We start from the raw sequence: 21,455 nt of genomic DNA, 5'->3' as shown, positions 1-21,455 counted from the left end.
GGAACAAGGGTAAACAGGCCAAAAAGCCTGCAGCTGCCTCTAAGACAGCATGAAGGGGTAGCCCCCGATCCAGGACCGGATCTAGTAGTGGGCAGACGCTCTCTCTTCGCTCAAGCTTGAGCAAGAGATGTTCACGATCCCTGGGCTTTAGAAATTGTGTCCCAGGGATATCTTCTGGAATTCAAAGACTCCCTTCCAAGGGGGAGATTTCATATTTCTCGATTGTCTGTAAACCAATCTTGGATCTCAAAATTCTAAACAAGTTCCTCAAAGTTCCATCATTCAAGATGGAAACCATTCGGACTATTCTGCCTCTGATCCAGGAAGGTCAATATATGACTACCGTGGACTTAAAGGATGCGTATCTACACATCCCTATTCACAGAAATCATCATCAATTTCTCAGATTTGCCTTTCTAGACAGGCATTACCAGTTTGTGGCTCTTCCCTTCTGATTAGCCACGGCTCCAAGAATTTTCACAAAGGTGCTAGGGTCCCTTCTGGCGGTTCTACGACCTCGGGGCATAGCAGTGGCGCCTTATCTAGACAACATCTTAATCCAGGCGTCGACTTTTCAGCTAGCCAAGTCTCACACAGACTTTGTGTTGGCTTTTCTGAGATCTCACGGGTGGAAGGTAAACATAAAAAAGAGTTCTCTCTTCCCTCTTACAAGAGTTTCCTTTCTAGGGACTCTGATAGATTCGGTAGAAATGAAAATATTTCTGCCGGAGGTCAGAAAATCAAAACTCTTAATCACTTGCCGAACTCTTTATTCCATTCCTTGGCCATCTGTGGCTCAGTGTATGGAGGTAATCGGACTCGTGGTAGCGGCAATGGACATAGTTCCTTTTGCCCGCCTACACGTCAGACCACTGCAACTATGCATGCTCAAACAGTGGAATGGGGATTATGCAGATTTATCTCCTCAACTGCATCTGGACCAGGAGACCAGAGATTTTCTTCTCTGGTGGTTGTCTCAGGATCACCTGTCTCAGGGAATGTACTTCCTCAGGCCAGAGTGGCTCATTGTAACAACAGATGCCAGCCTGCTAGGCTTCGGTGCAGTCTGGAACTCCCTGAAAGCACAGGGCTTATGGTCTCGGGAGGAATCTCTTCTTCCGATAAACATCCTAGGACTGAGAGCGATATTCAAGGCGCTTCAGGCGTGGCCTCAGCTTGCTGCAGCCAAATTCATCAGGTTTTAGTCGGACAACATCACGACTGTAGCTTATATCAATCATCAAGGAGGAACAAGGAGTTCTCTAGCGATGATGGAGGTAACCAAAATAATCTGATGGGCAGAGGATCACTCTTGCCATCTCTCAGCAATCCATATTCCAGGAGTAGAGAACTGGGAGGTGGATTTTCTAAGTCGTAAGACTTTTCATCCGGGGGAGTGGGAACTCCATCCGGAGGTATTTGCTCAGCTGATTCAGCTATGGGACACACCAGAATTGGATCTGATGGCGTCGCGTCAGAATGCCAAACTTCCTCGTTACGGGTCCAGGTCCCGAGATCCCAAGGCGGTATTGATAGATGCTCTAGCAGTACCTTGGTCCTTCAATCTGGCCTACGTATTTCCACCGCTTTCTCTCCTCCCACGTCTGGTTGCCAGAATCAAGCAGTAGAGAGCTTCGGTGATTCTGATAGCATCTGCGTGGCTGCGCAGGACTTGGTATGCAGACCTAGTGGGCATGTCCTCGGTTCCACCGTGGACCCTGCCAATGAGACGGGACCTTCTAATCCAAGGTCCGTTCTCGCATCCAAATCTAGTTTCACTGCGTCTGACTGCTTGGAGATTGAACGCCTAATTCTATCAAAGCGTGGGTTCTCTGAGTCGGTCATTGATACCCTGATTCAGGCTAGAAAACCTGTCACCAGGAAGATCTATCATAAGATTTGGTGCAAATATCTTTATTGGTGTGAATCCAAAGGTTACTCGTGGAGTAAGATTAGGATTCCTAGAATATTGTCTTTTCTCCAAGAAGGTTTGGAGAAGGGATTATCAGCTAGTTTGTCTCTAAAAGGACAAATATCTGCTTTGTCTATTCTACTACACAAACGTCTGGTAGATGTTCCAGACGTTCAAACTTCTAGTCAGGCTTTGGTCAGAATTAAGCCTGTATTTAAGCCTGTTGCTCCGCCTTGGAGCCTAAACTTAGTCCTCAGAGTTCTTCAAGGGGTTCCGTTTGAACCTATGCATTCCATAGATATTAAGCTTCTATCTTGGAAAGTTTTGTTCTTAGTTGCTATCTCTTCGGCTCGAAGAGTTTCTGAGCTATCTGCTTTACAGTGTGATTCCCCTTATCTTATTTTCCATGCAGATAAGGTGGTTTTGCGTACCAAACCTGGTTTTCTTCCTAAAGTTGTTTCTAATAAGAATATCAATCAAGAGATTGTTGTTCCTTCTCTGTGTCCTAATCCTTCATTAAAGAAGGAACGTCTGTTGCACAATCTTGATGTGGTTCGTGCTTTAAAGTTCTACTTACAAGCAACCAAAGATTTCCGTCAAACATCTTCATTGTTTGTTTGTTCTGGTAAGCGGAGAGGCCTAAAGGCTACGGCAACCTCTCTTTCCATTTGGCTAAAAAGCATTATCCGTTTGGCCTATGAGACTGCTGGACAGCAGCCTCCTGAAAGAATTACTCCTTGTTCATTATGTTTAAAAGCCATGGTGGAACCCCCTCTTAGAATGTGTACCAAATGTACTGATTTCACTTTAAGCAATAAAGATCATATTCTGTCTTTAAAAAATTTATCACCAGAGGAATCTGACGAGGGGGAAGTTATGCCGACGTGTCAGATCCTTTGACTCCCGCTCAAGGGACTCACGCTCAAATGGCGCCAAGTACATCTAGGGCGCCCATAGCGTTTACTTTACAAGACATGGCGGCAGTCATGGATAATACACTGTCAGCAGTATTAGCCAGACTACCTGAATTTAGAGGAAAGCGAGATATCGCTGGAGTTAGACGAAATACAGAGCATACTGACGCTTTAAGAGCTGTGTCTGATACTGCCTCACAATATGTAGAAGCTGAATAAGGAGAGCTTCTTTCTGTGGGTAATGTTTCTGACTCAGGGAAGATGATGCAACCTGATTCTGATATTTCTACATTTAAATTTAAGCTTGAACACCTCCGCGTGTTACTCAGGGAGGTTTTAGCTGCTCTGAATGACTGTGATACAATTGCTGTGCCAGAGAAATTGTGTAGACTGGATAAATACTTTGCAGTGCCGGTGTGCACTGATGTTTTTCCAAGACCTAAAAGGTTTACAGAAATTATTACTAAGGAATGGGATAGACCAGGTGTGCCATTCTCTCCCCCTCCTATTTTTAGAGAAATGTTTCCTATAGACGCCACCACACGGGACTTATGGCAGTCAGTTTCTACTCTAGCAAAGCGTACTACTATCCCTGTCGAGGACAGTTGTGCTTTCTTAGATCCAATGGATAAAAAGTTAGAGGGTTACCTTAAGAAAATGTTTATTCAACAAGGTTTTATCCTACAGCCCCTTGCATGCATTGCTCCTGTCACTGCTGCTGCGGCGTTCTGGTTTGAGTCTCTGGAAGAGGCTTTACTGGTAGCGACTTCATTGGATGACATACTTGACAAGCCTAGAGCACTTAAGCTAGCCAATTCTTTTGTTTATGATGCCATTGTTCATTTGACTAAACTAACGACTTAGAATTCTGGTTTTGCTATACAGGCGCGCAGAGCGCTATGGCTTAAATCATGTTCAGCTGACGTTACTTCAAAGTCTAAGCTGCTTAACATTCCCTTCAAGGGGCAGACCCTATTCAGGCCTGGTTTGAAGGAGATTATTGCTGATATCACTGGAGGAAAAGGTCATGCCCTTCCTCAGGATAGGCCCAAATCAAGGGCCAAACAGTCTAATTTTCGTGCCTTTCGAAACTTCAAGGCAAGTTCGGCATCAACTTCCTCTAATGCAAAACAAGAGGGAACTTTTGCTCAGTCCAAGACGGTCTGGAGACCTAACCAGACCTGGAACAAAGGTAAGCAGGCCAAAAAGCATGCTGCTGCCTCTAAGACAGCATGAAGGAACGGCCCCCTATCCGGTAACTGATCTTGTAGGGGGCAGACTTTCGCTCTTCGCCCAGGCGTGGGCAAGAGATGTCCAGGATCCCTGGGCGTTGGAAATTATATCCCAGGGATATCTTCTGGACTTCAAGGCTTCCCCCCCAAAAGGGAGATTTCACCTTTCACAATTATCTGCAAACCAGATAAAGAGAGAGGCATTCTTACACTGTGTACAAGACCTCCTAGTTATGGGAGTGATCCATCCAGTTCCAAAGGAGGAACAGGGACAGGGATTTTACTCAAATCTGTTTGTGGTTCCCAAAAAAGAGGGAACCTTCAGACCAATTTCGAATCTAAAGATCTTAAACAAATTCCTCAGAGTTCCATCATTCAAGATGGAGACTATTCGTACCATCAATACATGACTACAATAGATCTAAAGGATGCTTATCTTCACATTCCGATACACAAAGATCATCATTGGTTTCTCAGGTTTGCCTTCCTAGACAGGTATTACCAGTTTGTAGCTCTTCCTTTTGGGTTAGCTACAGCCCCAAGAATTTTTACGAAGGTTCTGGGGTCGCTTCTGGTGGTCCTAAGGCCGCGGGGCATAGCAGTGGCCCCTTATCTAGACGACATCCTTATTCAGGCGTCAAACTTCCAAATTGCCAAGTCTCATACAGACATAGTGTTAGCATTTCTGAGGTCGCATGGGTGGAAGGTGAACGAGGAAGAGAGTTCTCTATCCCCCCTCACAAGAGTTTTCTTCCTTTCTGTAGAAATGAAAATTTAAACTTCTAAATTCCTGCCGTGTTCTTTATTCCATTCCTCGCCCTTCGGTGGCTCAATGCATGGAAGTAATCGGCTTAATGGTAGCGGCAATGGACATAGTGCCGTTTGCACGCCTACATCTCAGACCGCTGCAACTCTGCATGCTCAGTCAGTGGAATGGGGATTACACAGATTTTTCTCCTCTACTAAATCTGGATCAAGAGACCAGGGATTCTCTTCTCTGGTGGCTATCTCGGGTCCATCTGTCCAAAGGTATGACCTTTCGCAGGCCAGATTGGACAATTGTAACGACAGGTGCCAGCCTTCTAGGTTGGGGTGCAGTCTGGAACTCCCTGAAGGCTCAGGGATCGTGGACTCAGGAGGAGTCTCTCCTTCCAATAAATATTCTGGAACTGAGAGCGATATTCAATGCTCTTCAGGCTTGGCCTCAGCTAGCGACAATGAGGTTCATCAGATTTCAGTCGGACAACATCACGACTGTGGCTTACATCAACCATCAAGGGGGAACAAGGAGTTCCCTAGCGATGTTAGAAGTCTCAAAGATAATTCGCTGGGCAGAGATTCACTCTTGCCACCTATAAGCTATCCATATCCCAGGAGTAGAGAACTGGGAGGCGGATGTTCTAAGTCGACAGACTTTTCATCCTGGGGAGTGGGAGCTCCATCCGGAGGTGTTTGCACAATTGATTCATCGTTGGGGCAAACCAGAACTGGATCTCATGGCGTCTCGCCAGAACGCCAAGCTTCCTTGTTACGGATCCAGGTCCAGGGACCCCAAGGCAACGCTGATAGATGCTCTAGCAGCGCCTTGGTCCTTCAACCTGGCTTATATGTTTCCACCGTTTCCTCTGCTCCCTCGTCTGATTGCCAAGATCAAGCAGGAGAGAGCATCGGTGATCTTGATAGCGCCTGCGTGGCCACGCAGGACTTGGTATGCAGATCTGGTGGACATGTCATCCTTTCCACCATGGACTCTGCCGCTGAGACAGGACCTTCTACCTCAAGGTCCTTTCAACCATCCAAATCTAATTTCTCTGAGGTTGACTGCCTGGAGATTGAACGCTTGATTTTATCAAAGCGTGGTTTCTCAGAGTCAGTCATTGATACCTTAATTCAGGCACGAAAGCCTGTCACCAGGAAAATCTATCATAAGATATGGCGTAAATATCTTTATTGGTGTGAATCCAAGGGCTACTCACAGAGTAAGGTTAGGATTCCCAGGATATTATCTTTTCTCCAAGAAGGATTGGAAAAAGGATTGTCAGCTAGTTCATTAAAGGGACAGATTTCTGCGCTGTCTATTCTTTTGCACAAGCGTCTGGCGGATGTCCCAGACGTTCAGGCATTTTGTCAGGCTTTAGTTAGAATCAAGCCTGTGTTTAAACCTGTTGCTCCACCTTGGAGCTTAAATTTGCGTCTTAAAGTTCTTTTTTTGGTAGCTATTTCCTCGGCTCGTAGAGTTTCCGAGTTACCTGCCTTACAATGTGATTCTCCTTATCTGATCTTCCATGCAGATAAGGTAGTTCTGCATACCAAACCTGGGTTTTTACCTAAGGTGGTATCTAATAAGAATATCAATCAAGAGATTGTTGTTCCGTCTTTGTGTCCTAATCCTTCTTCAAAGAAGGAATGTCTATTACACAATCTGGACGTGGTTCGTGCTTTAAAGTTTTACTTACAAGCTACTAAAGATTTTCGTCAAACATCTGCTTTGTTTGTTGTCTACTCTGGACAGAGGAGAGGTCAAAAGGCTTCGGCAACCTCTTTCTTTTTGGCTAAGAAGCATAATCCGCTTAACCTATGAGACTGCTGGCCAGCAGCCTCCTGAAAAGATTACAGCTCATCCTACTAGAGCTGTGGCTTCCACATGGGCCTTTAAAAATGAGGCTTCTGTTGAACAGATTTGCAAGGTGGCGACTTGGTCTTCGCTTCATACTTTTTCAAAATTCTACGAATTTGATACTTTTGCTTCTTCGGAGGCTATTTTTGGGAGAGAGGTTTTACAGGCATTGGTACCTTCCGTTTAAGTACCTGCCTTGTCCCTCCCTTCATCCGTGTACTTTAGCTTTGGTATTGGTATCCCACAAGTAATGGATGATCCGTGGACTGGATACACCTTACAAGAGAAAACATAATTTATGCTTACCTGATAAATTTATTTCTCTTGTGGTGTATCCAGTCCACGGCCCGCCCTGTCATTTTAAGGCAGGTATTTTTTAATTTTAAACTACAGTCACCACTGCACCCTATGGTTTCTCCTTTCTCTGCTTGTTTTCGGTCGAATGACTGGATATGGCAGTTAGGGGAGGAGCTATATAGCAGCTCTGCTGTGGGTGATCCTCTTGCAACTTCCTGTTGGGAAGGAGAATATCCCACAAGTAATGGATGATCCGTGGACTGGATACACCACAAGAGAAATAAATTTATCAGGTAAGCATAAATTGTTTTCTCTTGTGATGTATCGAGTCCACGGCCCGCCCTGTTTATTTATTTAAGACAGGCATATATATTTTTATTTTTAAACTTTCAGTCACCACTGCACCCTATGGTTTCTCCTTTTTCTTCCTAGCCTTCGGTCGAATGACTGGGGGGGGGAGCTATATAGACAGCTCTGCTGTGGGTGCTCTCTCTGCCACTTCCTGTAGGGAAGGAGAATATCCTACAAGTAAGGATGAATCCGTGGACTCGATATATCACAAGAGAAATAAATTTATCAGGTAAGCATAAATTATGTTTTTTCAAAGTTCTACAAATTTGACACACTTACCTCGGCTGAGGCCGCTTTTGGGAGAAAGGTTCTTCAAGCAGTGGTGCCTTCCGTTTAGGTTCCCTGTCTTGTCCCTCCCGTATTATCTGTGTACTCTAGCTTGGGTATTGAATCCCATTAGTAATTAAGATGATCCGTGGACTCATCGTGTCCTGAAAAGGATGCTTATCTGATGATAAATGTATTTCTTTTGTGACACGATGAGTCCACGCCCGCCCTGTTCTTGTAAGAGGTCGTTGGTTATTATAAACTTCAGACACACATCTGCACCTTGGTTTTTCCTTTCTTTCCTTAACTTCGGTCGAATGACTGGAGTGGGAGGGAATGGAGGAGCTATTTAACAACTTTTGCTGTGGTGCTCTTTGCCGCCTCCTGCTGACCAGGAGGTGAATATCCCATTAGTAATAAGGATGATCCGTGGACTCATCCTTTTAAAAAAAGAAATACATTTATCAGGTAAGCATAAATTTTCTTTTAAAAGAGCAGGGAACCCAAAACAAAGAAAATATTTGAGTAGGACATGCTGGGGGATCGGTTTGGGTAATATTCAAATTTTGGCCAAATAGTTTAAATATAATTAGTGCAATGTTGTGGGAGGTGTTATCATGTTTGTTCAATTTTTTATTTTTTTCCCCCAGGGCTCTAAAGGGAGTTTTACGTGTTGGAGTACTGGCCAAGGGGTTGCTCCTGCGTGGAGATAGGAATGTTAGCTTGGTTCTACTGTGTTCAGAGAAGCCAACAAGAGCATTGCTTAACCGTATTGCAGAAAACTTACCTAAACAACTTTCTGTAAGTAGCTGTGTTTGTTTGCAAGTCATGCCTTATTAGATGTTTTTAATTTTGGTTGATGGCCTTGTCTTTGTTCTGATATTTTCTTAATGCCTTTTAAGTTTTGTCTTTTTGGTTGAATGTCTTAATATAGAAGATACTCCATATCTATTTACTTACAGGTTATAAGCCCGGAGAAATATGAAGTTAGCTGCTCTATCCCTGATTCAGCCATTATTTTGAATTCTTGCGTGGAACCCAAAATGCAAGTTACAATAACTTTGACCTCTCCAGTCATAAGAGAAGAAAACCTGAAGGATGGAGGTTGGAATATGTTAAAAATGATACTAGTACAACTGTTTGTTTTAATTGTATTTGTCTTTAATATGGCATTCAACGTTTTGATCAGAACATGCTGGCACACACTTTCATATGAGATGCAAACTGACAGCCGGAACTATATTTTTTTATATATAAACCATAACCTGATAAAAAAAAAAATGTTTTACCTGTTTTAGATTTTACTAGATCTTGGAAAGTAGTGCTTATCATATTGTGCCTTTTTATGACTTGTTTTGATGGATTTTTTTTATTTATTTTTTAATAATATTTTATAGGCACCTATTAGCTTGCATAGCAGAAAATACATTGCTGCAAAGTTCTTCAATGTTCTGAAACTTTTTGCATCTTTTTTTTTTTTTTTTAAATGAAATGTTTTAATGCCAGCATTGTTCCTCAAGTCTTTTCTTTAAGACTTCCAAAAACTGTTTAAGCCATCAGCCGCATGATTAGTGTCTGCATTATGTTGGCTCTGGTGCTCTATGGGTCAGATGGAGACCTTTGTTTCCTTTCACGTTTGTCCGTAGCTTGTCTTTGATTTTGGCAACTACACTTCGATTAATGAGCAAGTTGCTGTGTGCAATAAAAAAAAAATAGCTAAGAATTTTAATATCTACTTTGTGCTTGCTTGTTTTTACAGGTAAACATGTGCATGTGTTCCCTAGTATTTGCCATGTTAACAAAGCTGTAGATCTGAATAATTAGGCAGCATAATCTATTGGCAGTATTGATCATTATTGTTCTTCTAATCAAATATTTAGCAAACATTTAGTGGGATTTTGTTTTATGTTTAGATTTGTACATTTAACTTGCATGCTGTTAGTTCATAAAGGAAACAAAACAGTCGTTTGTCTGACCCAATAAGGATTTGCTAGAATTGAAGAGCTGGACTGAGTGATCGTTGCCATTTTCTTTGGGACATTTTATAAAAGATATAAGAGTTTAAGGAAAAATAAATTCCACGTTAATATACTGAACCATTTCATATTAACTTTAACCGTGGAATATGATAAAAATCTGATTGAGATTGCCTGGTAATTTAATTAGAACCATACATTCACACCTTTTACATTTTTACACCAAATATCTCACTTATTCTTGTGCTCCCTCACCATGTCACAATCTCAGGAAGGCTTTGTTTTGGAGAAACGTAGAACAGCTAGGGGGCATTCATTCCTGCATGCAGTTTATGTTCAATTTATTGGGAAAGTAAACATAAAACTTTTGTCCATAATTGTGCAATATCTGCGCAATGAGCCTCTCAACTTTTTAAAGATAAATATTTGTTACCCAAATGTCCTCCTCTTATAGATGGCTGACAGTGTTTTTTTCTTGTTTTTACTGCGCCACAGGGTTATTCTCTAACCACATCCCACTCGATTGTGCTGTTCAGATAAATGTAGCAGGAGAACTACATTTATCTGAATAGTGTGAATCAAGTGGGGTTTGATTAGAGAACAAACCTGTGATGACCTTATTTTTAAAAGGCAAGAGGTTTATTGTGTTAATTGTGCACATACTGCAGAATTATGGATAAAAACTGTTAACGTTTACTGTGAGGGAAAGTATAACTTTAAAGTGATGGTAAATTTGAACATTTAAAAAAAAAAAACGCTAGTATTTACATCGCTAATAATAAACTGTAGTTTCAGTCATCAGTTATTAACAAAAATTTAAAATGGTGTTAACTCATATTCTCTGTGCCACGGCAGCTCACTAAAGTCAGCTGCTCTGGCCACCCACGGCACAGCATTCTTTACCAATAAGTTAGTAGTTTTCCACTTCTAAAACAATAGCCATGCTAGGATGTCGGATAACACGCACGACTATTGGTTTACAGGTGGAAGCATCGCCTGCTTGAAGAAGAGCGTTGTGCCGTGGGCAGCCGGAGCTGCTGAGTTTAGTGAGCTGCCGCGGCACAGGGTTAGTTTAGCACCCTTTTATTAATAACTGATGACTGAAACTACAGTTCATTTTTAGTGATGGTAATTCCTAGCGTTTTTTCTCAATGCTCGGATTTACCATCACTTTAATGCTGCAGTTGAACTGTTAATTGCAACTTTTCTTTTTTTCCTTGCTAGGGTTGTGCGCTTAACAGTTAAACAGCCTTCACTTTGAGTTGGTATTTAAAATGTTTTAACCCTTGCTGATGTATCTTTCCACCAGCAAGTATGTGTTTTCCATCCTTAGCTTATCAACTTCTAAAGCCTTCTATTCGTGAATTGATTCCTGCCAGGAATTGCTGCCAAGAAATCGGAAGGATTTTTGACCAAGGTTTTTTCTAGCCAAGTGTCACACCAGTCATATTATGTCAGGAGAGGTTTGGTTGCATAGTCCAGGCATCTGCTTTTCTTCCCATTTCTTCCCTGATATAAAAGCAGTGTTCACACTATTTTCTGACGATTAACTTGATTTTGTAAAGAACTCTGGTTGTAAAAAATTGTAACGTCAACTTTATGCAAGAAATAATGTGGACACAACACTCTCTTTCACTGAAGATCAACCTCTCATTTCAAGAGCATTTTAGAAATGAGTCTGTATATTTTAAAGTGTTCTTGAATTGTACTCTTAAGAGGTTGGTCCAGACAAATATTAAATGGATGCAAAAACCCACAACGTAAATAAAGGATTATTTTTTTTGTTTGTTTTTTTTTTTAAATAAGAAATAGACTATGACGTTGTTGCAATGAAAATAACATTATCGTTATCCCAAATTGATACAATTAATAAACTGTGAGAGCTTATTGTGTATTTGTCTGTTTGCAGGTCAGTTGTTTTTTTTTGCTGCCCATTTGGCAACTAATATACTGCCGTTAAATATAAGGTAGAAAATAGGCACATACGATTATAAAATATTGATTTTCATTAGGTGGATTTCTGCATCCTTCTGTCTTGTGTTCTTTGTGCTGGTGCATTGTGGCCAACCATCCTTCCTTCTATGAATATAACAAAATTTTCTACCAGTGCGTTAAATGCAGGTTTATCACAGTCACTGACGATATATCTTGCAACTTCCTTTTATCTGCCTTCTCCAGATGCAAAGGAGATGGGTCATATACGCATAGTTGTATATTTTCAGCTTATTTCTGCTGACAAATTCAGTTTGGCTAGTTTTAATATTAGGGCACCACATTAATTAAAATATTCATAATGGCTTGTGTGACACTGAAGCTATATAAATTAAGTGTCTTGCTCACCTGGTCAAACACCCGTTCCTCACTGCACTTTGCCAATTCAATTCATTTTAGATGTAACCTCGGGTATGGTGAAAGACCCACCGGACGTCTTGGACAGGCAAAAATGCCTTGACGCTCTGGCTGCTCTACGCCACGCTAAGTGGTTCCAGGTTCGCAACATCATTTTACTTTCTTCTTGTAGCCTTATGAGAGATTAGCATTATTAATGTTTAATTTGTTGCATATAAGACATACTTGTCCGTGGTAATGTTTTATTTTAAATTGAAATGACCAGAAAAATGTAGACACATTTTTTTTTTTTTTTAATGTTTACAATTTTATATTCTGCTATTGCCAATTTTAATGTAGGTCTCCTGTTTGTTTTTGAGTTTTTTTTTTGCTTCATTTTATTTTAATTTTATTTTTTCTGGTCATAGCGTAGTCATTACTTAAAGACTGGCTCATTCTGTGTCCCATCATAAACTGTGTTGTGAATCTGTAATATTCCATAAGGCTGCATAATATCTTTGCTTAACAGATGGAATACATGTTGACTGCTTCATGTTTAGCTTTTAAATTTGACCTTGTTTCTTTTAAACTGAAGTGTAGGAAGTGAAAGGTACAAAGAAACTGTTTGACATTGTGACTTTGCATTCTAGCAAAGACACAGAATAAAAACCAAACAGATTCGGGCAGCCTTTCAGTCCCTACCATTGCTTATTTTTTTTTTTTATTTGTTTGTTTTTCTTTTGGCGGGGGGGGGGGGGGATCTTGTTTTGTCATTTTCTAATTTAAATGTTACATTTTTATTTTTATTTTTTTTTCTAAAAAAATATCAGTTTGCAGGAGATCAAGAAACATTTCTTGCCTAGTTTATGCACATTAATGTAATACATTATTTTATCAATTACGTTAAATTCCAGTATTATTGTTAGCTCGTTTTCTGAGCTTCCAATAAATCTGGTGTTTAAGCCTTATGGTTTTGATTAATGTTGTTTTATTATTGTACACAAGGCTAGAGCCAATGGATTGCAATCCTGTGTCATTATCATTCGTATTCTGCGGGACCTATGCCAACGTGTGCCGACATGGTCCGACTTCCCTAGCTGGGTAAGAGTAGTTTTGTTTTGTTTTTTTCTTTCAAATGTTATATATAGATTTAGTAATAAGTACCTTTTTTACTTCTATGTACAATCTCTTCCCCTCTAAGTTTGAGTACAGTTAGGGGTATACATGAAGACAATGATACATGAACTCATAATGTAAACCCCCATTAGAGGGACTGTAAACACCCTGCAATTACAAGATTTCTCTGCAGCCTTGCAATAGACTACCATACTGGGTGAGTGTGAAAATGTTTGGAATGCATTATCACCTCGTTTGTTACAATAGCCAAACATAACCCAACACTTGCCTTCTTTGAAAGAGCTAATCCCGACTTGCTACTGGAGCACACATGGCTAACCACAATTATCTTAGCAAACCTTCCATTGTTTTGCAGTTCTTATCTCTGCTGAAGCCAATTAGGGAGATCTGTGTGGGAGGGTTGGGCTTGTAAAGTTTGCCATGTACACTTCCAGATCTCAGAAATGGAAAAGTAATAAATTCTAAATTAGAATTGCAGAAAAAGGCTAAATAAAAGTATATTGCTAAGTTTTTCTACACATATGTAAACATTTAATATTAGTCTCAGAGTGTTTAAACTGTACTTGTTTTACTGGCTGGAGTTCAAATGTGTTGTGTATATATAATTTTATGATCAATAGCAAATTATTAAAAAAAAAAAAAAACTTTTGTACTTCTCTCAGGCTGAATCATATTAGTTGTTTAAAGTGTAGTTTTAGTTTCTATAAAGCAATTGGTGCTGCTATGTTGAACCTACATCTCCTTCACCTAATCTCTTCTGCTGAGGACAATAAGGGACAGATACAGTGTGACATTACTTTAGAGAAATTCAGAGGAAGTGGAAATACCACAATTTTCAGAATTAAGGGACATGAAACCCATTTTTTTCTTTCTGGATTCAGATGGAGCAAGTGATTTTAAACCATTTTCCAATTTACTTCTGTTTAATTTGTTTTGTTCTCTTGATATTCTTTGTTGAAAATGATACCTAGGCAGACTCAGGAGCTGCTGATTGGTTGCTGCACATATATGCCTCTTGTAATTGGATGACCAATGTGCTCCCAGTAGTGCAATGCTGCTCCTTCAACAATGGAAACCTACAGAATGAAGCAAGTTATATAATAGAAGTAAATGTAGTTGTTTTAAATGAGAAAAATGTGGGTTTCGTGTCCATTTTAAATCACAGAAAAGGGTGACAAAATAATGAAAATTACATTAAATTTTCTTTTACTAGACTTAAATTAACATTTTATATTACAATCTCAAAGTGTTGCGTGTCCCTTTAAGTACTCTGCAAACTACCTGACCTGTCTACACAGGTGTGAAACTGGGAGCGTTTTGGTGGTTTTTGAAGCCCTATTTAAAGGGAAACTGAACCCAAATTTTTTTCTTTTGTGATTCAGGTAGAGCATGCAATTTTAAGCAACTTTCTAATTTACTCCTATTAATTTCTCTTGTTAAGTGTAGTCAGTCCACGGGTCATCCATTACTTATGGGATTATATCTCTTCCCCAACAGGAAGTTGCAAGAGGATCACCCAAGCAGAGTTGCTATATATTATATATATATCATTCTCTTGCAACCTAACTAAAGATAGGTCGTTGTGAGAGGTCTGTGGTGTTTTTAAACTTAGTTTATTTCTTCAATCAAAAGTTTATTTTAAATGGCACCGGAGTGTGCTGTTTGTTCTCAGGCAGCATTAGAAGAAGAATCTGCCTGCGTTTTCTATGATCTTAGCAGACGTAACTAAGATCCACTGGCTGTTCTCGAACATTCTGAGGAGTGAGGTAACTTCAGAAAAGGGGAATAGCATGCAGGGCCCCCCTGCAAACGAGGTATGTGCAGTAAATTATTTTTCTAAGGAATGGAATTGACTGAGAAAATACTGCTAATACCAATATAATGTAAGTACAGCCTTAAATGCAGTGGTAGCGACTGGTATTAGGCTGATGAGTGTGTGCACACTGAAGTATTTTTCTAGGGAATGGAATTTGACTCAGAAAATACTGTTAATACTGAAGTAATGTATGAGCCTTAACTGCAGTAAAAGCAACTGGTAGCAGGCTTATTAATAACACTTCATAGCTTTTAAAACGTTTACTAGCATGTTAATCGTTTTTTGTGAGGTACTTGGTGATAAAACTTATTGGGGCATGATGTTTACCACATGGCTATCTTTGTTTTCTGCATAGAAACAGTTAACTGAGCTTCCCCACTGTTGTAATATGAGTGGGAGGGGCCTATTTTAGCGCTTTTTTGCGCAGTAAAAATTCAGTCACAATCTTCCTACTTCATCCTCCATGATCCAGGACGTCTCTAGAGAGCTCAGGGGTCTTCAAAATTCATTTTGAGGGAGGTAATCAGTCACAGCAGACCTGTGACAGTGTGTTTGACTGTGTTAAAAACGTTAATTATTAATTTGTTATCCGTTTTAGGGTATTAAGGGGTTAATCATCCTTTCTCCTGTTAAGTGTGGTCAGTCCACGGGTCATCATTACTTCTGGGATATTAACTCCTCCCCAACAGGAAGTGCAAGAGGATCACCCAGCAGAGCTACTATATAGCTCCTCCCCTCTACGTCACACCCAGTCATTCTCTTGCACCCAACTGATAGGATGTGTGAGAGGACTGTGGTGATTATACTTAGTTTTATACCTTCAATCAAAAGTTTGTTATTTTATAACAGCACCGGCGTGTGTTGTTCCTTCTCTGGTAGAATTTGAAGAAGAATCTACCTGAGTTTTTTGTATGATTTTAGCCGGCGTAGTTAAGATCATATTGCTGTTCTCGGCCATCTGAGGAGTGAGGTAAACTTCAGATCAGGGGACAGCGGGCAGGTTAACCTGCAAAGAGGTATGTAGCAGCATATTATTTTCTGACAATGGAATTGACTGAGAAAATTCTGCCATACCGATATAATGTAAGCTCAGCCTTAAATGCAGTAGTAGCAACTTTTATCAGGCTGTCATGTATGTATATTTACACTTCAGTATTCTGGGGAATGGCACTTCACTGGGATAATACTGTATGCATAAGACTTTAGCCTAATTTGCAGTGACATAGCAACAGGCTTTCTAATGACATTTCATTTATTTGATGTTAAACGTTTTTGCTGGCATGTTAAATCGTTTAATTATCTGAGGTACTGGGTGAAAAATTGTTTTGGGCACTGTTTTTTTTTTTCCACTTGGCAGTCGTTTTATTTAATTTAAGATAGTTTACTGATCTCCCTCACTGTTGTGTGTGAGGGGGAGGGGCCTATTTTGGCGCTTTTGCTACGCATCAGAAAATTCAGTCAGAAGTCTCTTGTCTTCCCTGCATGATCCGGTTCGTCTCTACAGAGCTCAGGGGTCTTCAAAAGTTATTTTGAGGGAGGTAATCACTCACAGCAGAGCTGTGAGATTGTGACTGACTGTGATATAAAAAAACTTTATTTTCTGTACATTTTTTCTGCTATTCAGGGTTAGTTATCCATTGCTAATGGGGGCAATCCTTTGCTAAAATTGTGTTTTTACCAGAAAGAATTTGATGTTATAGTTTCTCAAGTTTATTATTTCTCAACTGTCATAACTTTTTTTCTGTGCTTCTTAAAGGCACAGTACGTTTTCATTTTATTTGTAAATTGCTTTGAAAAGTATTTCCAAGTTGCTAGTTTAATTGCTAGTGTGTTAAACATGTCTGACTCAGAGGAATATCTCTGTGCTATATGTGCTAAAGCCAAAGTGGAGCCCAATAGAAATTTATGCACTAATTGCATTGATGCTACTTTAAATAAAAGTCAATCTGTACAAATTGAACATCATTCACCAAACAACGAGGGGAGAGTTATGCCGACTAACTCGCCTCACGTGTCAGTACCTGCATCTCCCGCTCGGGAGGTGCGTGATATTGTAGCGCCGAGTACATCAGGGCGGCCATTACAAATCACATTACAGGATATGGCTAATGTTATGACTGAAGTTTTGGCTAAATTACCAGAACTTAGAGGTAAGCGTGATCACTCTGGGGTGAGAACAGAGTGCGCTGTTGATAATAGGGCCATGTCTGATACTGCGTCACAGTATGCTGAACATGAGGACGGAGAGCTTCAATCTGCAGGTGACGGTTCTGATCCCAATAGAATGGATTCAGACATTTCTAATTTTAAGTTTAAAATCGAAAACCTCCGTGTACTGCTAGGGGAGGTATTAGCAGCTCTGAACGATTGTAACACCGTTGCAATCCCAGAGAAATTATGTAGGCTGGATAGATACTATGCGGTACCGGCGAGTACTGACGTATTTCCTATACCTAAGAGGCTTACAGAGATAATTACTAAGGAGTGGGATAGGCCCGGTGTACCCTTTTCCCCCCCTCCTGTGTTTAGAAAAATGTTTCCAATAGACGCCACCACACGGGACTTATGGCAGACGGTCCCTAAGGTGGAGGGAGCGGTTTCTACTCTGGCTAAGCGTACCACTATCCCGGTGGAGGATAGCTGTGCCTTTTCAGATCCAATGGATAAAAAATTAGAGGGTTACCTTAAGAAAATGTTTGTTCAACAAGGTTTTATATTGCAACCCCTTGCATGTATTGCGTCTGTCTCGGCCGCGGCCGCTTTTTGGTCCGAGTCCCTGGAAGAGACTCTTGACTCAATAACTATAGATGAGATTTCAAACAAGCTTAAAACACTTAAGCTAGCTAATTCATTTGTTTCAGATGCCGTAGTACATTTAACAAAACTTACGGCTAAGAATTCCGGATTTGCCATTCAGGCACGCAGAGCACTGTGGCTAAAATCCTGGTCAGCTGACGTTACTTCTAAATCTAAATTACTTAACATACCTTTCAAAGGGCAGACCTTATTCGGGCCCGGTTTGAAAGAAATTATCGCTGACATTACAGGAGGTAAAGGCCATGCCCTGCCTCAAGACAGAGCCAAACCTAAGGCTAGACAGTCTAATTTTCGTTCCTTTCGTAATTTCAAGGCAGGAGCAGCATCAACTTCTTCTGCTCCAAAACTAGAAGGAGCTGTTGCTCGCTACAGACAAGGCTGGAGACCTAACCAGTCCTGGAACAAGGGCAAGCAGGCCAGAAAACCTGCTGCTGCCCCTAAGACAGCATGAATCGAGGGCCCCCGATCCGGAAACGGATCTAGTGGGGGGCAGACTTTCTCTCTTCGCCCAGGCTTGGGCAAGAGATGTCCAGGATCCCTGGGCGTTAGAGATCATATCTCAGGGATATCTTCTGGACTTCAAATCCTCTCCCCCAAAAGGGAGATTTCATCTGTCAAGGTTGTCAACAAATCAAATAAAGAAAGAGGCGTTTCTATGCTGTGTACAAGATCTTTTACTAATGGGAGTGATCCATCCGGTTCCGCGGTCGGAACATGGACAGGGGTTTTACTCGAATCTGTGGTTCCCAAAAAAGAGGGAACCTTCAGGCCAATCTTGGATTTAAAGATCCTAAACAAATTCCTAAGAGTTCCATCGTTCAAAATGGAAACTATTCGGACAATCCTACCCATGATCCAAAAGGGTCAGTACATGACCACAGTGGATTTAAAGGATGCTTACCTTCACATACCGATTCACAAAGATCATTACCGGTATCTAAGGTTTGCCTTCCTAGACAGGCATTACCAGTTTGTAGCTCTTCCATTCGGATTGGCTACGGCTCCAAGAATCTTCACAAAGGTTCTGGGTGCTCTTCTGGCGGTACTAAGACCGCGAGGAATTTCGGTAGCTCCGTACCTAGACGACATTCTGATACAAGCTTCAAGCTTTCAAACTGCCAAGTCTCATACAGAGTTAGTATTGGCATTTCTAAGGTCGCATGGATGGAAGGTGAACGTAAAGAAGAGTTATCTCTTTCCACTCACAAGAGTTCCCTTCTTGGGGACTCTTATAGATTCTGTAGAAATGAAGATTTACCTGACAGAAGACAGGTTAACAAAGCTTCAAAATGCATGCCGTGTCCTTCATTCCATTCAACACCCGTCAGTAGCTCAATGCATGGAGGTGATCGGCTTAATGGTAGCGGCAATGGACATAGTACCCTTTGCACGCCTACATCTCAGACCGCTGCAATTGTGCATGCTAAGTCAGTGGAATGGGGATTACTCAGATTTGTCCCCTACTCTGAATCTGGATCAAGAGACCAGAAATTCTCTTCTGTGGTGGCTTTCTCGGCCACATCTGTCCAGGGGGATGCCATTCAGCAGGCCGGATTGGACAATTGTAACAGACGCCAGCCTACTAGGTTGGGGCGCTGTCTGGAATTCTCTGAAGGCTCAGGGATCATGGACTCGGGAGGAGAGTCTCCTGCCTATAAACATTCTGGAATTGAGAGCAGTTCTCAATGCTCTTCTGGCTTGGCCCCAGTTAACAACTCGGGGGTTCATCAGGTTTCAGTCGGACAACATCACGACTGTAGCTTACATCAACCATCAAGGAGGGACAAGAAGCTCCCTAGCGATGATGGAAGTATCAAAGATAATTCGCTGGGCAGAGTTTCACTCTTGCCACCTGTCAGCAATCCACATCCCGGGAGTGGAGAACTGGGAGGCGGATTTCCTAAGTCGTCAGACTTTTCATCCGGGGGAGTGGGAACTTCATCCGGAGGTCTTTGCCCAAATACTTCGACGTTGGGGCAAACCAGAGATAGATCTCATGGCGTCTCGACAGAACGCCAAGCTTCCTTGTTACGGGTCCAGATCCAGGGATCCGGGAGTGGTCCTGATAGATGCTTTGACAGCACCTTGGACCTTCGGGATGGCTTATGTGTTTCCACCCTTCCCGATGCTTCCTCGATTGATTGCCAGAATCAAACAGGAGAGAGCTTCGGTGATTCTAATAGCGCCTGCGTGGCCACGCAGGACCTGGTATGCAGATCTAGTGGACATGTCATCCTGTCCTCCTTGGTCTCTGCCTCTGAGACAGGACCTTCTAATTCAGGGTCCCTTCAAACATCAAAACCTAATTTCTCTGAAGCTGACTGCATGGAAATTGAACGCTTGATTTTATCAAAGCGTGGATTTTCTGAATCAGTAATTGATACCTTAATACAGGCTAGGAAGCCTGTTACCAGAAAAATTTACCATAAAATATGGCGTAAATACTTATATTGGTGCGAATCCAAAAGTTACTCATGGAGTAAGGTTAGGATTCCTAGGATATTGTCTTTTCTACAAGAAGGTTTAGAAAAGGGTTTATCCGCTAGTTCCTTAAAGGGACAGATTTCAGCTCTGTCCATTCTTTTACACAAACGTCTGTCAGAGGTTCCGGACGTTCAAGCTTTTTGTCAGGCTTTGGCTAGGATCAAGCCTGTGTTTAAAACTGTTGCTCCACCATGGAGTTTGAACTTAGTTCTTAATGTTTTACAGGGTGTTCCGTTTGAACCCCTTCATTCCATTGATATCAAGCTGTTATCTTGGAAAGTTCTGTTTTTAATGGCTATTTCCTCGGCTCGAAGAGTCTCTGAGTTATCTGCCTTACATTGTGATTCTCCTTATCTGATTTTTCATTCAGACAAGGTAGTTCTGCGTACTAAACCTGGGTTCTTACCTAAGGTGGTCACTAACAGGAATATCAATCAAGAGATTGTTGTTCCATCTTTGTGTCCTAATCCTTCTTCGAAGAAGGAACGTCTTCTACACAATCTAGATGTAGTCCGTGCCCTGAAATTTTATCTTCAGGCAACTAAGGATTTTCGACAAACGTCTTCCCTGTTTGTCGTTTATTCTGGTCAGAGGAGAGGTCAAAAAGCTTCGGCTACCTCTCTCTCTTTTTGGCTTCGTAGCATAATACGTTTAGCTTATGAGACTGCTGGACAGCAGCCTCCTGAAAGAATTACAGCTCATTCTACTAGAGCTGTGGCTTCCACTTGGGCCTTTAAGAATGAGGCCTCTGTTGAACAGATTTGCAAGGCTGCAACTTGGTCTTCTCTTCATACTTTTTCCAAATTTTACAAATTTGACACTTTTGCTTCTTCGGAGGCTGTTTTTGGGAGAAAGGTTCTTCAGGCAGTGGTTCCTTCCGTATAAAGAGCCTGCCTGTCCCTCCCGTCATCCGTGTACTTTAGCTTTGGTATTGGTATCCCAGAAGTAATGATGACCCGTGGACTGACCACACTTAACAGGAGAAAACAAAATTTATGCTTACCTGATAAATTCCTTTCTCCTGTAGTGTGGTCAGTCCACGGCCCGCCCTGTTTTTATGGCAGGTCTAAATTTTTAAATTATACTCCAGTCACCACTGCACCCTTTGGCTTCTCCTTTCTCGTTGGTTCTCGGTCGAATGACTGGGTGTGACGTAGAGGGGAGGAGCTATATAGCAGCTCTGCTGGGTGATCCTCTTGCACTTCCTGTTGGGGAGGAGTTAATATCCCAGAAGTAATGATGACCCGTGGACTGACCACACTACAGGAGAAAGGAATTTATCAGGTAAGCATAAATTTTGTTTTTGC

At 41.4% G+C, this 21,455-nt stretch overlaps 1 protein-coding gene across 3 annotated transcripts in view; it reads left to right on the top strand.

Moving 5' to 3' along the window:
• Positions 1 to 21,455, top strand: part of ZFR (zinc finger RNA binding protein) — a 136,765-nt gene that overhangs the window by 84,074 nt on the left and 31,236 nt on the right. For all 3 annotated transcript variants that reach the window (XM_053701176.1, XM_053701175.1, XM_053701178.1), the window contains exons 15-18: positions 8,241 to 8,391; positions 8,553 to 8,694; positions 11,958 to 12,055; positions 12,900 to 12,995. In XM_053701176.1, the coding sequence (XP_053557151.1) occupies positions 8,241 to 8,391; positions 8,553 to 8,694; positions 11,958 to 12,055; positions 12,900 to 12,995 (487 nt within the window). The remainder of the gene's footprint in view (positions 1 to 8,240; positions 8,392 to 8,552; positions 8,695 to 11,957; positions 12,056 to 12,899; positions 12,996 to 21,455) is intronic.

This window comes from Bombina bombina, chromosome 2 (genome assembly GCF_027579735.1).
Source record: "Bombina bombina isolate aBomBom1 chromosome 2, aBomBom1.pri, whole genome shotgun sequence".
In the NCBI taxonomy this organism is placed as follows: Eukaryota; Metazoa; Chordata; class Amphibia; order Anura; family Bombinatoridae; genus Bombina; species Bombina bombina.
This window is presented reverse-complemented; position numbering and strand designations above follow the sequence as displayed.